General features: G+C 35.7%; 2 protein-coding genes across 2 annotated transcripts; one reads left to right on the top strand and one right to left on the bottom strand.

Moving 5' to 3' along the window:
• The first annotated feature begins 1,123 nt into the window (after window positions 1-1,123).
• Window positions 1,124-9,796, top strand: rnf207a (ring finger protein 207a). Its single transcript, XM_073876431.1, is given in 13 exon segments — window positions 1,124-1,240; window positions 1,352-1,358; window positions 1,361-1,521; window positions 1,567-1,656; window positions 2,991-3,000; window positions 3,003-3,058; window positions 3,168-3,226; window positions 7,832-7,997; window positions 8,545-8,730; window positions 8,812-8,863; window positions 8,962-9,079; window positions 9,183-9,254; window positions 9,437-9,796. Coding segments are annotated over 13 exon segments (1,188 nt in total). The 3' UTR covers window positions 9,531-9,796.
• A 1,312-nt stretch (window positions 9,797-11,108) lies between these two features.
• On the bottom strand, window positions 11,109-13,395 carry nr0b1 (nuclear receptor subfamily 0, group B, member 1). The gene is made up of 2 exons (XM_055184810.2): window positions 12,746-13,395; window positions 11,109-12,071 (listed from the first exon to the last, which is right to left on the bottom strand). Exons 1-2 carry the CDS (start codon window positions 13,296-13,298, stop codon window positions 11,830-11,832), a joined length of 795 nt encoding a protein of 264 aa, XP_055040785.1. The 5' UTR covers window positions 13,299-13,395; the 3' UTR covers window positions 11,109-11,829.
• Between the last annotated feature and the right edge of the window lie 5,197 nt (window positions 13,396-18,592).

Genomic DNA, 18,592 nt, shown 5'->3' on the forward strand with positions numbered 1-18,592 from the left:
GACCAAGGAACACATGAAAACATACAGCTTGACATGACAACTGACACGGTAATTAAGGAAAACAAGACACATCTGGATACAATTATGGAAGGGTAACACACAAAAGACTACAATGACCATGACTATGAACTACAAAAGGAAATTACATTAGACTTCAAAATAAAAGACATAAACATGCGACCTCAAAAAAACAAAAACCCTTACACTTACATTAAAGGACACAAGTTTATTTTTTTTATTCATTCTTGGATAACAGGAGATAAATACAAAAAATTCTGTTATTAAATAAAATTTTAATTTTATAAATGTAATTATTTATTATTTATACATGTTTGTGTTATTATTATATTTCAGTTATGATGCTAATTGAATTTCAACTGATTTTACATTACGATTTTTTATTAAATTAGAAAACTGAAAAATTTAAGTATTTTCACTAGTGAACCACACTGTATTTGCCTGATTAGTTTAAGCAATATTTATAAAAAAATATTTGAATTCTGACTTTATTCTCAGAATTCTGACTTTAATCTCAGAATTCTGAGTTTAAAGTCAGAATTCTGAGATTAAAGTCAGAATTCTAAGTTTAAAGTCAGAATTCTGATATTAAAGTCAGAATTCTGAATTCTGAGTTAAAAGTCAGAATTCTGAGATTAAAGTCAGAATTCTGAGATTAAAGTCAAAATTCTGAGATTAAAGTCAGAATTCAAATATTTTTTCACCAGTGGCCCTAATCCTCTTCCGTAGGAATAATAATAATAATAAAAAAAATCTTAATTTAAAAAAGTCTGAAAATGTCCAAAAAACAGACTTGCAAAGGGATAGGTCACCCAAAAATGAAAATCCTGTCATCATTTGCCCGCTCTCAGGTTGTTCCAAACGTGTACAATTTTCTTTGTGCTGTTGAATAAAAACTAAGATATTTTGAGGAATTTTTGTAACCAAACGGTTTTTAAGCTTGACTACTGTTGAAGTCAATGGTGCTCCCGCTTCCTGCTTGATTACAAATATCTTCCTTTGTGTTCAGCAGAACAAAGAATTAAGAATAATTAAAACTTAATGTCTATAATTCAATACATTACCACCATAATGTGAGTTTGTAAATAGCATTAAAGAAACATAAATGTATACCCTTCAGAATGCACTTCCTCCTAAAGAGCGTTTGCTGAAGTTCCTGTTGGATAATTCGACAGACAGTGTTGTGCAGTGTGCTAACTGTGATGTGGAATGCAAAGCTCAGGTAGACTACATAACTTCAGAAAGATGCATGCACACCAAATTAACTTAGAAACTGTACAGTATGCACATTTGTCTTCAGATGTAAAAAGCATGTAGTTTATTCTCTGTGCAGGATGCTGGACAATGTATTACTATAATACCTGCAGCCAGCCACTGTGTGGAGACTGCAGAGAGCTCATACACAATGCGAAGAAGTTTGCCATGCATGATATTGTGTCTCTGGCTAAATGCACCAAAGATGGACACTGCTGTGCTGTGAGCTTAATCATCATCCTTCATCAAGTTTGATTAAACATTTGGCATAACTGCATTAAATGAATTATATAGGCTATAGTGCTGAAAACCATGGTGGGTAAAGTGCGAACAAATTTTAAGGAAGAGCAAAGTGCTATCTGTGCCCTTTTCAACAGCTTGCAGGTAAGGTTTCATACCAGCAGGGGGCGTACTGAGAGCACATAACAGATTAATGGACAGCTTCATAAACTTAATGGCTGAATTCTTGAACATCTTGTGCTGTTCAAGCCAAACTTTGTGTCCTTCACACAAAATTAAGCTGAATGCTTCTTTGGTTCCCCTTAGAAATCAATTTATATATTTAAAAGTTAAAATTATAATTAGGGATGCACCGATAGGATTTTTTGGGCCGATACCGATTTAAACAGACAACTTCTGGCCGATGCCGATATTAAACACTTGTATACAATACTCTACAGTTGGTCTAGCTAGTTTATTTCTGCATCAAATTATTTTTTACTGAACATGGATTGTATCTAATTAACATTCAACTGACCAACATAATAAGAGAGGCATAATTTAAGCTAAAACAAATATAATAAGACAGCATGACAACCTTCAAAGGTGGTTTTTGCTATTCAGCATTTATTTTATTAACAACATTAACTCTCTTTTTTTACATATAATGTATTTCTTTATGCAGTTAATCGGTATCGGCCTTTCTTGTGCTATTGCCGATACGCCGATGGTTTCAAATTCATCACACATCGGTGCAATTATAATATTAGAATATTGAATATTGTATTTAGTTGGATATTCTGTTGATTTATATTCCTCCAAGGAAAAACTTGCCGTGTGGAAATAAGTCTCATGAATGCTGCTGAAAAATAAATATTATCCAAAAAAAGTCAATAAGTCACCCAGAAGTTCACAGTGGTGCCATACTTGAAAATGATGTCGCTTGTCTCTTTTGACAGTTTATCTGCATGGCAATAGGCAGAGCTTCCAGAGTTGTGTATGTTGGATCAGTAGCGGCTTGGTCCTGGTGTTTATTTGTTGAGCATTTTTTCTGCTGTTCCCTTTCCCATTGTGGCCAGGAAGGTAGCCATGCCTTCCAGGAATTAAGCTATTTATGTCAGCCTGCAATATAGGACTCTGTGTGTGTTTTTATATCAGGGACACACAAGAGCAAACAAAGGACAAAATAAAATAATAAAAATAAAAACATGTTAGCATTTGAAACAATCAATATGCATTTTGTATATTTGGCACTGGAAATACGAATTTGATTTATTGTCTAAATTCCTGGTAGTCGACATGAAGAAAAAGAAAAGGTCCACAACTTGCTCATTTGGCTACCTTTCTGCTCACCCTCCAAGTACTTTAAATGAATGAAAATGACAATTCTTTCAGCATTCACAGCATTTATTTTATTCATAAAAGGATAGCAGCAGTGTTTTGATAGTGGCACTATATGTTAATTATGTATTTTATACAATGGTATCAGCAATCTTTAGGTACACCTGATACCTGCCCAACTTTTCTCAGCTCAGCCAATAAGTACGAGTTTCTAGATATGAGTTATGTAAGTTGTACGCTATTTATTATTCAGTGTTTTGTTTTAGATTTTTAATAATGTCTCAATTATATAAAAAAAAGAAACAGGGTTATATTCATACTCTGTTACTACTAAGCATCTCGTGGACAGACTGAATAACATTGTAAGGCTACCACACAAGCTCAGAGTACCAAGGTAAGCACTGACATTGATTGATAAAAGACACTTTTTATTTTTGCTCACACCTTAAAAACAATAATTTATCCTAATTAATTAAACCTCAGAAAAATAAGGCTACCACCATAATGCTAAACTTTGTTTATTTCAAATTCTAAGTTTTAGATGTTTTATGTTTATTTTTTATGTCATGAATTGTCTTTTGTTTTTTAACAAACACATATTAAACGCCATTGTTATCTTGTTGTCATGCATAAATGGTAAATGTCTCAGATACTTGGACAATGTTATTGCATGCTTTTTGTGTGCACTAAACAGATCTCAAGCCAGACAGTAGGAAGGAGACAGTGGTATTACTCAGCCAGTAAATAATCTCCTAACCAGAAAAACATTTATGTAATCCGTCCTCACAATGTACCAGGTGACAACTGTCCGGTTATAGCCAGAGTTAGTTCTGTGCCAGGTGCCGGGGTGACAACAAGAGGCAGACAGAGATTTCCTGGAAATCTTTCATTTCAGGAGAGAGTTATGCCACTGTCCGGAGAGCTTTAGAGCTGTATTTATTATATAGATTCATACGTGAGTACTGCTGTCATGCAGTAGTCTTGCATTTTAAAGGGATGGTTCACCCAAGAATGAAAATTCTGTCATCATTTACTCACCCGCATAAATTTCTTTGTTCTGATGGACGCAGGGGGGGATGTTTTGGGGGGTGTTTGTTTCCGGGCCGTTCGTGGGCCCCATTCACTTCCATAATAGCAAAAAAAAGAATACTGTGGAGGTGGGTGGGGTACACGAGCGGTTTGGTTCCAGACATTTCTCGGAGTGTCTTGCTTTGTGTTCGTCAGGACGAAGAATTTTAGGCAGGCTTGTAACACCATGAGAGTGAGTAAATTATAACAGAGGTTTTATTTTTGGGTAAACTATCCCTTTAACTAATGCGTTGGATGAGTGCGGCTAGAGAACAACCTGATCCCAGATCAGCATGTAAAGGATTGGTGTATATTAAAGCAATATTAAAGATATTCGGTATTCCATAAATCCACAAAATCACAGTGTTGTGAAAGGCCGGGTTATGTTGTGTTGTGGTTATATCAGAGCTCGAATAACTGAATTATGGATTTAAGTGAAGGAGGTTTTATCAAGCACTTTTCCAAGAAACTAAAGGAGCGGATTTGAAGTGCAGGAATAGCAGTGCAGCGTGGTTCAGACCTAATAAACAGCAGTTCTTTTGAACATTCATGTCAAAATGAATGAGTTTCAACTATCACAAGTCAAAACTTAAAAAGTAGGTTGAATTGGCGTGCAAAATTAAGTTGTTTAAACTTCATACTAAAGCCACATTTTTACATGGACGAACATCAGTGCTTTAAGGAAAATATTCAACTATACAGCTTTTGCAAACAATGCAATTGCAGTAGTTCATCATATCAACCAAGTTTGACATCTAAAAAGTCCATCTGTACTTTTTATTGTAAACTTCAACAGTATAACAGGTATATGCATCAACTGTTTTGACCTGGGAACAATTTGAAAGTGGACAATGTCAGTTGCGTCCGGTGGCTTCTTTTTCCGAGGGCGCACGATGCAAAGTTCATCACAAAATGTATGTAGCCCGTCATGTGTGTGGTTCGTGATTTCAAAGTGTGCTTTCTGCGCGTCGAGTGATCCCGTCATGTGTCTTGTCAAAATAAGTGCCTGCTGCAGACGCGTCTGAAGGGTTTATGATAAAAGAGATGCTCGCGTTAATCTCATGCATAATCTCAAGTCTTGCATGTATTTTGTGAACGTGGGCGTCTCTTTTATCATAAACGCTTTTGACGCGTGTGCACTTATTTTGAGAAAACACGTGATGCACATGGTTCACATGATGCAACAAACACATGTTTTGAAGACACGCGCAACACACATAACACTCCGAACACATATTTTGAATTTGCGCCCCTCGGAATAGCAGTCGCGGGCCGCCACTGGACAATGTAACATACAGAGTTTACTGATGAAGTAGTCTGCTAGGTCTTAAAGCTGCCAGCTTAAGCCTGGTTTGGTATGTTGTTATGTAATAATATGACATACATACTGTACACTTCATAATTGTTGCCTTAGGTTCTAAATATTTTGAGGGGCCACTGTAGAATATCAGCATGTTTAGTCCTAATCCTCTGAGCCTCCCATGATTAAAAGGTTTCCACACAGACATCATCTTTCCTTCTCTATTAAGTAATCACAATTCACGTATTTTAATTATCATGTAATGCAACACCATCCGCTCTTAACGCTTACATATAAGACTCCTCAATGCGGCTACATAAAAAGATGATAAAAGATCACAATGCATAGATCCGTTCCCCTACGGCAACCTCCATATCTCCACAGAGAGAGTTTGTGACGCAAGTGTCTGTGACAACTTTCCACATCAATCATGACAGGACGGAGCTTGGAGGTCAGGTATCTCTCACTATTTTTAACAGAATTTCAAAGAAATGTCTGCGATTTAGCTCTTTGCAACACACAGGAGAGGAGATTGTTCCATGCAGCTGATGTCATCACCGGTGCCTTCTTCTTAAATTGGTCAAAAGTTGGGGGCAGGATTACTGATTGCTTTCCTCTGAGAAGATACAGTGATTCAGAGTTAGAGACACAGTGTCCTGACTCACTGGAGGGGACAGTACATGTCTGGTAGGCAGAGAAGAGAGATTAGAGGAACATTGAAACTAAGGTAACTCTTTTTAATCTCAATGTTTGTTTAGTAACATTGTACGCTTTGTGAATAGGACTGCAGCCTTAGAAATGTCAATGTTTCAGTGGAGGTTCGTGGAGAATGGCAATGTTGCTTTTCTGTGCCCTGTTAATTCTAATATAATGTGACTGTCAATAGTCATAGGAAATATAGCCAAAAATGTACTTTATGGATATCTAGGTTCATTTTGTTAAGAATGTGACATTAAAATATGTCATTGATGTGATGGTTGTGGCAATATCTTTGATGCAACAAGATGATAAAGTATATACTAGAATTGTCTGCACAGAAGTTAAAGGTACACTCCACTTTTAAAAATATATATATGCTCGTTTTCCAGCTCCCCCGGAGTTGAACATTTGGTTTTTGCAGTTTTGGAGTCCATTCAAGCTGGTCTCCGTGTCTGACCCTGCCGCTTTTGGCGTGGCTTGGCGTGGTCCGTTGAGTCTGATTGGACCATTGGCATCGTGCTAAAAAATAAAAGTTTGGATATTTTTCCTATTTAAAACTTGACTCGTCTGTAGTTACTAGGGCTGTCACAATCATAAAATTTGTCAGACAGTTAATTATCTAAAAAATTGTGACGATTATGATGATTAAAAACCTGTTTTAGGGCTTTGGCGATTATGACGATTAATTGCCTGTTTTAGGGCTTTGACGTTTGATTCTCATACATTTTTTTATTTGTTCAGGAATTAATTTTTACACATTGTTGTGAAAATTCTTTATCAGAAATAAACACAATAAAGTGTCTGAAAAATAACTAAAAATAAAAATGCCATCAAAACAAACTGACTATACCTGAATAGGCCTTAAATAGAGGCCAATCCTACTAAGATCACATTAGTACTGGACCAAATGTTTGTAGTGGCTGCATGCAAAAAAAAAAAAAAAAATTCCTTACAGATCTCTAAGAATAGCATTTTTCACTTTCCTAAATTTGAAATTGCCATTTTGGAAATGTATGTTTTACCTGGCAATTCAAATTGCTTATCAAAGTTTTACAGCATTTCTGTTTTTTTCCACTGTATTAAATGGATTTGCAATGTAACGAGTTACACTGTAAGTTAAGGAGCACCAACTGATACTGTCTGGTTTATACAGGCGCTGCAGCTCCCCCTTGTGTTTTTTAGAGAAATATGCAATCATTGCGGTGATCTGAAATCATTGCGATGATGTCAAACAATCGCGATGAGACGATTATTTAATCATTGTGAGAGACCCTAATAGTTGCAATGTGTACTAAGACCGACAAATAAGTTGAAGGTTGCAGTTTCTGGGCCGATATGGCTAGGAACTGTACTCTTATTCTGGCGTAATAATTAAGGACTCTGCCGCCGTAACATGGCTGCAGGAGGCACAATAATATTACACAGTGCCCGAAAATAGTCCCCTGCCATTGAAAGTTACTAAGGGACTAATTTTCGGCTGCTGCGTAATATCATGCGCTTCCTGCAGCCATGTTGCGGCGGAGAGGTCCTTGATTATTGTGCCAGAGTAAGAGTATAGTTCCTAGCCATATCTGCCTAGAAAATCGCAACTTTTAATTTTCCATCTGTCTTAGTACACAGTGTAACAGAAGAGTCAAGTTTTAAATGCGCAATGCTAATGGTCTAATCAGATTCAATGGATTATGCTAAGCTATGCTAAGGGCAGTGCTGCCAGATCCGGAGATCAGCTGAATGGATTCTAAAAAGGCAAAAATCAAATGTGATGTCATGAAAATAAAAGGCTTATTTAGGGAAAAACAACTTTTGAAAAAAAATTATTTTGTGTTTTTTGCCTTGCCTTGCCTTGCATTTTGTTTTGCATTTTTTGTGCTTTGTATTTGAGATTATTACGAATAAATAATTTCTGTGCATGCTTCTCCGTCTCCTTTATAGTCTGCAGTCTCCATTGTCTATGTCGTGCCCGTCCCCTCCGCTCAATGACATGCCTTTAGGCCGCAAGCCCCCCTCTCACCGTTACATTTGCACCAAGGTGCTGCTGGCCGAGGGCCGAGAGTCACCGTTCACCGAACACTGTCGAAACTTTGAGAAGAGTTACAGGGTGAGAATCAATCATTCAATACCAACTACTACAGCCATTCAGGCTTTAAAGTTGGTGTGTGCACTGTGGAAATAGAGCTAAACGGTCAATTTCCTATTTACGTTCTTCATAAAAGACAGATTCTAAGTGATTGTTGTTTAGCGATGACATAGCTTTTCCGTCAGTATATTTTCAGCATATATCTTTTTCTCCTTTGTCTTGTTTTCTTGTCTTTTCATGCTTTTTCTAATGCAGTCTTTGAGCTTATTGATTTGTTTCAAAGCCTAGAACTGTTAAGGTTTTCTAATTCTTCTAGAAAAACAGTATGAAACCAAGACTGTGGTCACCATTGCATCTTGTAAAAGAAAACATATCACTCATATCATCACTTTTGTACTTAATACACCTTCACTGTTTCCAAATACATGTGCTGCTGCATATTTTATGACCTTTGCAACCAAGCAAATCAGATGTTTTCTTATTCCACGCATGTGTATTATTTTATTTAATCATTTTGAAATAACAGCATGTCTTCATTTATTAATTCCAAGCTTTTTTCATAAGCCAGGTTCTTCATGCAGAGGTCCAGAAGCTGAAGGATGAGGTTCAGGAGCTGCACCGAGACCTCACGAAGCATCATTCACTTATTAACACGGACACCATGAATGATATCCTGGAAAGGTCTCTGCTCATTGATGAACAGATCGCGTCTCAATATTCTGCAGTGCAGACCCAAAGGGCTGTGTTTGAGGAGGTAAGGCTCAGATACATTTAAATTGCATTAATGAACTTTTAATCATAGCAGCACCTCAGCACATTCTGGGTTTGTTTCTAGATATGGGATGTGACGTTTCAAACAGTAACAAATGAGCAGGAGATCTATGAAGGTAACTTGCAAGTCCTGCCTCAGGGCTCATACATTTATACAAAGCCTGTTTAGCTTTATTTGCACTAATTAGTGCACTAATTAGTTGTCTAATTACAGCGCAGCTTCATGACCTTCTGCAGCTGAAGCAGGAAAACTCTTACTTGACAACCATTGCACGACAGATCGGACCTTACATCCTATCCATAGCAAAGGTTAAAGAGCGTCTGGAACCCAGGTTGTTTTTCAATTTTTAAATTAGCTTACTATCATGTGCATATGCATACTACAGGGTGAGAATTAAACATCATAAATCATAATAGATTTTTTCTGTATTTCAGGTTTCAAAAGCCATATAGTACTGATGATGATAGCATAGACACTACGGTACAGATCAATGATGTGATAAACAGGTGATACAGTGCTGTATATACCAAACACAAATTTTAAACTATTTTGCATGTGTGTTTCCTAGGATCGAACCCATGACCTTTGCACTTTTAACCCAATGCTCTACTGAGTTACACAAACTTTAAATCAATGTGAATCAGACAAGTTTGCCAATATGCTTATAGCATCTGTTTTCTACCATCAGCAGCAATAAGAAGAGTTGCTCTGCAGTGTATGACTCAAGCACAGACAGATGTGTTATCCTGCTGCCTGATGGGATGTTTAAAAACGAGCAGTGACTCATGTCGGCAAGCAGAACAGAGGAATATTTCAGAGACCTCCTGTTGCAAAAACCTACCGCTATTCTGCATGTTTGGACAATGGTGAACTTTAAGGGCAATCATGGCATTGAACGTGGAGTAGCTGGAAGCTAAGAAGGATGTGGATGGTCGTATAGCTGCCATTGTTTTGTGGACTGATGGATTATGACTTTTATGTATAGACTGTAAAGAGAATATACTGTAAATATATTTGATGATTAAAAATAAAATGCTGATTATGCGTATATGTTACTACATACCTGTCTAGGTTGTGTGTGGTCATTATGAACATGCTTAGTGAAAGCCAACAAATGCAATAAAAAGTCACCTTATATAAAATGTTCCATTTCTCATTTTGCATAGGAGGCCTAATTATTTATATTTTCGATAACAGAGTTCTAGGAAATTCTTACAATGTTTTAGCTAACCAATCAGATTTTCCATATGATGAATGGGCAGGGCTTGTCACATGTACTAATTATGGGTGTCATCGTGCGTAAAAATGGAAAGAGGGCCATGAGCTGGACGTTACATTCAAAACTCATCATTTAGATCAAATTACACCAGACCATTGTCTTTGACAATACTGCATACACTGAGTCATTTAATAGAGACTTAAAGGGAAAAACTTGCAAAGAGTGCAAAGGCAAACCGATTTGTTGAGGTATATGAGGGCAAAGGAAATAATCATGATTTGTGTTTGCTTACTGTAAGTGCATAAAAACCCCAAGCTATCCATAAAGGAAAAGTTTAATCTGATTGAAGCATGGCTATGGTTTGTTATGTGCCAGGAACCATTTAATGCATTGAGTGCCAAAACTCATGTACCGCATAAAGTACATATGTGGCACAAATACGGTAAAGGACATTGTGTCACCTTGACCTTTATAAGCAGACCATCCTATTGGTGGAAGTCAAAAATGTATTACAAGGTCTTCGTAAAAATATACATTTTATTTTATTACCAATAACGTTCTGCCGTATACCTGTCTCTATGAAGGGTTTTCTGTTTTAGGATGCTTTTTTGGATCCATTTGATAATGTGATGCATATAATACTGTATGAGTTCCTTGAATTCAGTGCAAAATTATATTTTTTTTCCAGCAAAAAAATATATTTTTAGAGAGTTTATTGGGTGGTTACATTTATGCATTTGGCAGACCTTTTATCCAAAGTGACTTATACATTACAAGGCATACATTTGATCATTTAGCATTGCATTAGCACCACAAAGGTAACAGCTTGTGAGTTTAGGAAACACACACACTAAATATTTAATTAAAGCATCTGCCAAATACATAAATGTAAATGTAAATGAAAAAAAAAACTTCTTTAAAGTATGACAAGTACACTAAAGTGCCAAATGCAAGGATTAAAGTAACTAAGCATTATATATCAGGCCTGTTCGTACAGAGCAGAAACATGAGGTAAATGGTTAAGGTTGTTAAAATATGGGATTTTATAGCATTCTTCTGGCTCTTTTCTCCCCAAAAATGTATAATTTCAATAGTGAGTTATGTTTGAACACATTTGCTTTTTTCAGAAACAATATCAACATTATTACTTTCCTTATTGTTTATTTTATTTTCATTGTTTTCTATTTGTGCTTAGGTCTGTAATCACACTGACATTTCGTTTATCGAAATAATATTGTTGTAATACAGAAAATACATTACTGTCTATAATATCATGGCAAATATAAAGGAGTGTACCCATTGTTCCATAATGTCATTGCATAAGGTGACAAAAATGTACAATACTTTTGTAATATTCAGATATGTTACACTTTATAATAACGTTCATTAACAACCCTAACCTTCATTATATGATGGTTAACAGATAATTAGTTAGAAATGCAATGCAACATTGGGATAATATATTAAGCTTTTATATTTACATTAAATATACATGCAGTGTAAACACCATATGCATTACATAAAGGCCTATAGATTCATTTCTGTTAATGACTGTTATTATAAAGTGTCACCCAGAATGAAATAAACATACATTCATCAGAAGGCTCCACTACACAAACAAACAACCAACCAAAGCACAAGTAAACAAACCAACTTAAGTTATAAAGTTCTTTTCCAAAATGGGAAAAACGTCGTCATCAACTTTGGATTCAGCAATGAGTTCAACTCAGAAGGCAAAGAGAGAGAGAGAGCTCTTATAGATCATATAAAAATATCATGTGTAAAAAGGAATCTGTCATTTTCAAAGTTTGTCCATCCACTGCGCACTGCCAATTTACCGAGCTTTGATTCTGCATTACAGTTTATTTTCCATAAAACATCTCCAGAAGAAGTTCCTCCATGTTGACTGCTCCGATGACAGGCTTGAAGAAGAGACCGGCCACCACATTGGCATTGATGGATAAGAGCATGGAGAGCGCGCAGAAGAGTTTGGAGAATCGCGCGCTGTCTCCGCGGTGAATCATCTTCACGTACTCATTGAGCGCCTGATGCGCCTCGCTCTGAAGGGCTTGGATGTAATGTTGACACTGCAACCCTGCAACATCTTCAGGAGAAAACAGATAATCATCAGAAGGCTTAGAGATAGAATCAGTGAAAAACAACCTCATGATGAAACAGCTACACTTCCACACGGTGGAAAACACCTAAACGGTCAGAAATGTCATCAAAGTTTTTTTTATAAAACTTTTTATAAGCTATATTCATAAACTGATCTGTTGATTATAAATTACACAGTTTTAGCTATTAATTTTAACAAATAAACATTGTGATTATTTATAAATATTTATACAAAGGGACCAAGTTATAAAATTACCTGTTTATAATTTTTTTAAATCCCAGTTTTAGCTGATATTAATAAATAAATTAGTGTTATTTATTTAAAAAATATTATTCATTCATTATTATTATTATTCATTAGTTATTTATATACAGTAGCCTGTAAGTATCAATACGACGATGTGACTGTTTATGGTTTCTTTTTTATTTTAAAAATCCCTATTATTACCCTTAATATTAACAAACATCTTATTAATAATTATATATAAATGAGATCATATGTATAAAATAGCATTTTAGCCCTTAAAATTACGAATATTTATTGTTTATACTAATACAATGCAACTCCTTTTCCCACTAAATATTAACAAATAAACATTATTATTGTTAAAATAAAGGGGCAGCTTTAATATACTGCTGTGACAATAAAGCAGGACTCACCTGGGTTGAAAAGAATCGCTCCTTTCAGATACGCGTACTCCTTAGTACTTATATCAAGTCCCCAGCATTTCCTCAGAAACATTTTAATACCCTGAACATCTGTTAACGCAACCCCGGCATTATTACTCTGGTTCTCCTGTTTGTCCTGTCCGTTAGTTAAAATCCGCTGTAACATACTCGGTTCTGGAGCCTCTGACGTCTCAAAGTCTATGCTGTCCTGCGCCATCCCGAGCACCAACAGTGGCGCCCAGCCGCTCCGCACCAGCGCGTGCTGATCATCCACGGGCAGCTCCCGAAAACACGGCACGTTCTTGACGAACTTCAGGGTCTTCACCAGAACCGCAGAAGCTGCTTTACAAGTGGTTTGAGGGGAGCGAAGAGATACCTTCCTCTTGGATCCGCACGCGCAAGCGCGCATGGAGACGGCGAGCCTCGGGGTCCTCGGCTGGTTCCCAAGTTGCGCAGACTGGCTGTCGTTTTTTAAAATGTTGTACAAGATGCTGTTTTGTCTTCTTTCGCCGCTGCAGTGGCAGCTGCTGTCGAAGTAAGCCATGCTGTTGTAGTTATGTTCCGTTGGTGAAACTAGGATGAGCTTTACGCGTGGAGATGTCCATGCACGGCTCTGTGTATTATCATCCACTCAAATGCCAAATAGTTTAGAGTTTATAAAGGGCGCTGGACGCCTCCCACTGTCTTTCGCTGTTGCTCACATAGGGGGCGCAATAACCCCCCAGATAACCATAAGATAGATAGATAGATAGATAGATAGATAGATAGATAGATAGATAGATAGATAGATAGATAGATAGATAGATAGATAGATAGATAGATAGATAGATAGATAGATAGATAGATAGATAGATAGATAGATAGATAGATAGATAGATAGATAGATAGATAGATAGATAGATTCTGAGTACTGAAAGTGAGAGAGAGAGAGAGAGAGAGAGAGGCAGGTGTGTAAGTGTGACAGGTGACAATAGGAGCTACCGCGATATGGCCACCTATTGTAGTTTGACAGTTTTACAATAGCGTGATGTCTGTGCACCATTTTCTTCTAAAGATCCTGTGATAATTTATTATTTTTGTTTTGCTATTAAAGTCCAGGGTCATCCGTATTGTGCACAGTGTACCGGGTTTGTCTGAGGCAGACGGGGGTGTACTGATGTCATTGCTTTCCTGAAGAAGAATATAAAAGCATATTGATTTGCTGCCTGTATGCAAAGTCATATCAAGACACCACTCCTGAAGCTGAATAGCCGAAGGACAAGTCCATGGTGGTGGTGATGAGTGCATTAGAATATTGTGCAGCAAAAGACACAACGCGCACAATTGATCTATTTGAAAAAGAAATGTTTTTTACCATTTACATCAAGGCCAATGTCAAATAAACAGCCTTCACAGCCTCTAAACCCCCCTCCCCAATAAAGCAACACACACACATGTACACACAAACGCATTTGTGATTATGTACCCAACCGAGCTTCCGTACAAGGTCAGCAGGTCTAACCGCCAGTTTCCACAAATATTCATTTCTGTCCTGTCCTGTCCTGTAAAGTTGCTTTATTAAATTAATGAAGTATTTTGGTTACGTTCTGTTTAGTCATTTTGAGGGCCAATGCTCATGTCAACATCTTCAGTACACAGACACAGCAAAGTGGTGCTAAAAACAGTTTTCGTATGCAATGAATGTGTCATTCAGTGATACAAGAGTTAGTGATTGTGTGCTGCTGTGCTTATAGTACTTTACAACGTTGACAAATCTTTAGTTGCCAATTGACTACCGTACGTGCTATCTTATCAAGCATTTGGTTTAGCTTGTCCTCTGAAGAGTTGATCCAGACCATCAAATGGGTCATTCTACAAAAAAGGTGGAAATGGTTGTCCCTTGCTTTTGCAGACCCCTTTATCATTTAATTTGACCCAATAATCCCCTAATGATATATTTTTAATAAATATAGAGAGTCCTTAAAATGATGAGAGAGTTTATTTATTAAATTTTCTTTTTTTCCTTTTTTAAAACTTTTTTTTAAATGTCTGGTCCTGAAAATTGCCCTGTTCCTTTGATCATACATGGATTTGGACTATGTACTTTTTTATTTAAAACCATGTTTTTTTATAAAACAAATCTAATTTACATTTACCTTTAACCCTGTATGAATTTACTACAACACTGAAATGATAAAAAATACACTATTAATATGAATAATATCAAATAAATATTTGTCCCCCAAATGTATGTCATTGGTGTTACGCTACCCAAAGCACTTTTATTTTGAAACAATGCATCAGCTCTTTGAAGTTTTTCATGCATCAAGAGGTCAGTGGAAGAAGTGCAGTGGAGGAAGGCAAAAGGTTTGTGAGATGTCTTACCTTTTTTGTCCAAAATATCATGATATATCTAAGAATTTTGAGATAAGATTTTTTGGATGTCATTAGTGTTACTCTTTTTTTATAGCTGTGAGTCTTTACATAAAAATACATTATACTGAATAAGTATGTGATTGTTACATCTCTGATTAAATAGCACATGACTAATGGCAGCCATTTTGTTAAAGTATATTAGTTTTTTTCTGTAAATTGTCATTAGTGTTACCATCATTGGTGTTACCGTCATTAGTGTTACTTCTCTAATGAGTACTTCCTAAGCACTATTCCTTTAACTGACCAACATAAAAGCATAAAAACAAAACTAGATGGAAAATTTTATGAAAGTTTATAAGTTTTATCATATTCATTATCTATTATAATATTCTAATTTTGTCATTGGTGTTACATTGTGTCATTGGTGTTAAACCAAGTTTTAGTGTTATGAATGTATTTTCTTGTACATTCTAGTAATATTTTGTTGTTGATATGGGATGTAAGACATTGTTGATATTTCAGTCTTTGCATCAAAGCCTTTTTGGTTGAATATTTTTGTTTTTGTTGGTTTTAAAGAAAAAAGTCTGAGAAACTGAGAATCAAATAATTTCATACAATGCTGGGTAAAGATGAAGAATTAATTGACAAATATTAATAATCAATTATTTATCTTGCTGTTATCATTCCTCTACTCAACCTTTTACTAAATACACAAGCTGTAATGAGAAAAAATATTTAGTATCAACATTAATGTTGTTTAAATCACAAGTAACACCAATGACAAATAAATGACTCATGGATTCTTTATTAAAATGTATTAAAAAGTTAAAAATAGATTAAGCTCCCCATTTTGTGGATTCATAGATTTGACAAGTTAATTAATGCTATTAAATAAGTTTTGGCTATGTTGAAAGAAGTTCATTTAAGCAGATTTCCATCACCCGAATTCCACCTTTTCTGTAGAATGACCCAAATAAGCACAAGGTTATAGCGCTTACATCTCACTTTTTCATTTAATCCTAGTCATAAATGATAACAATCAACTGTTAACCTTGCTTGTATGACATAAAAATAACCCCATAGACCATTTAAAACATGAATACAATGTTGAACTTTATGAAATCTCCTGAGCTATGAAAAAGCAACATCTGCAATATAACATTTTCCTTGCAAGGCATGGTGCATTAATTGTGAAAGCCCAGGTTAAGTCATTTTTGTGATTTGTTGTTTTTTACATAAAATCCTCCTATGATGTATTGACAAATCAATGGTTAAAACCAAACTTTGATGCTCCTAATCTCAAAACTAAAGATATCAGGATTTCACAGAGAGGGTCATAGGATATGTATAAATAATATCAGACGGTGTTCAGTATATACACTGAGCATTTAAATTAAATTCTGACCATCAGAGGAGTCCTGCGTTTGTTTGAATCATCAAGTTTATCAAAAACCAGAGTTACTGCATTTCCAATCATAGCTCCCTTCATTGCAAGGTCATGGCCGTGCTGGATGATTTGTAGCGCGCGTGTGTGTGCATATGTGTGTGCGTGCTCACATCTGCACTTGTGATTAGCCATCTGTTTTGGTTTTTAGAAACCGCTGTAATTTCATAGACTGATATGGGTTATGATGTCAATAAATGTGACAGACAGAAGTTTTAGTAAATCAATATTAAATCTGTTGGTTTTATGGTTGTACATCAATGCTTGTTTTCATACAGCACATTTGTGTAAAAGCAGAAGCATAAATGTGATTATAAAGACTTTTCATGGTCAACGTTTTATAAGCGAAGAGTGATAATGTTTACATAAACTTCTGTGTGGAAACTAAATCCACTCCCTGCGTAGCTTCACCTCCCTTTACTGACACGCATAAACACAACACAGAAACATCCAAGCAGGTTGTCATGACCCAATGAGAATAAGAATTGGCTTAAGTTTTCAACTACAGCCTTGGAGACTATGAAAAAAAGCAGTTTTCCTCTGTGCTTGCAATTTTTGGTCTTCTTGCAGAGATTGGTATCATGCTTTGTGTAATTTGGATGTCACAACACATTAGACTGCTCAAATAAACGATACATGAGAAACATGTGACCTTGTGTACTCTTTCACATGGAAAGCAAAGAAGAAAAGGCCAAGTTAGTCTTTGAGAAATAATTTCTTGCTGGCTCGTGTTATGAGAAGTTCTGTCTGTTACTATAGTAACTAACTCCACTTTCTTCCTGTCTGCCTCTATGACTTTACCCATAAAGTGATATGGCCTTGTGTCGAAGTGAGTTACAAATTGAATACTCTTTTTTTCAAGGGCTTCTGTCATTCTGTCTGTGGCTTTAAGAGGTATGGGAGAGGAAATTCATTTGACATGCTGGTGTGCGTGCGCAGATAAGACTGTACAGTATGTGTGTGTAAATAATAAATCTAAAAAAACAGCATAATTTCTAATAAAATATTTTCTAAGTACTTTACTGTATCAGACAGTCATTCAACACTCGATGTAGATCTCAATTCACTTTTATGGAGAAAAGAAATGACCTCTTTCGTCATATACTGTAAAAAAATATTTTTGCACTTAAATTTTTAAGTTTAATCAACTTGGATTAATGAGTCATTTAACTGTATTGACCAGTGATGAGTTGCTGTAACTTAAAAAATAAAGTTGAGATAACTACAGCAAATTCAACTTAATTTAATTAGTTACAGCAACTTATCACTTGTCAAGATAATTGTAATGACTTGTACATACATCATAGTTGATTAAACCTAAAAAATTTTTTTTCAAATTTACATTAATGTTAAAAAAACTAAAAAACTAATTATACTGCATATTCAAGTAATATGCTAGCTTTGAAAGTAATTCACAACCAGTCTTTTCATTTTTCAATTATTACAAACATGGGCAAGTCTTATATCAAATGAAAGCTCTCATTCTCAGGAATAAGGCTACATCGTTTTTTTTCTATTATAATCACATATCCAACAATCGTCAAACAAATAAAGAGGTAAAAAATTGTATTTTTGTAAATGTATGTGAAACTTGAGCATGAACTGCCTCAGATATCCACAAATGCTACACCATCTTTTATCTACTCTACAAAATGAGTCCATTCACAGCATTTTCTTTGGTGTGCATGAATAATCCCTTGGCATTTATTGTATGTGCAAACCAAAAAAAGTATTTTTAAAAGCAGCTTTTTATTTAACTCTAAAGGGGTTTCTGTAAAATGATATAAAGATATTGCATTTATTCCACTGTATTTGGTTATGGGAACACTTCAAATGTTTTTAGGCGGAAATTGAATACAAAAAGGGTGTTATTCCTCCCTTCAGTTGAAATAGAATAACTTTTGCATAGATTATGATAGAGAAAAAATCCCTTTTCCTCTGTAAGCTGACAATGGCTGGAATAAAACAAAACTGTCTGCAGGTTGCTGGAGCACCCATGGCCAGAGTTATACACTTTCAAATACAGACTTTAGAAAAAA

Source organism: Misgurnus anguillicaudatus, chromosome 14, assembly GCF_027580225.2.
Source record: "Misgurnus anguillicaudatus chromosome 14, ASM2758022v2, whole genome shotgun sequence".
Classification (NCBI taxonomy): domain Eukaryota; kingdom Metazoa; phylum Chordata; class Actinopteri; order Cypriniformes; family Cobitidae; genus Misgurnus; species Misgurnus anguillicaudatus.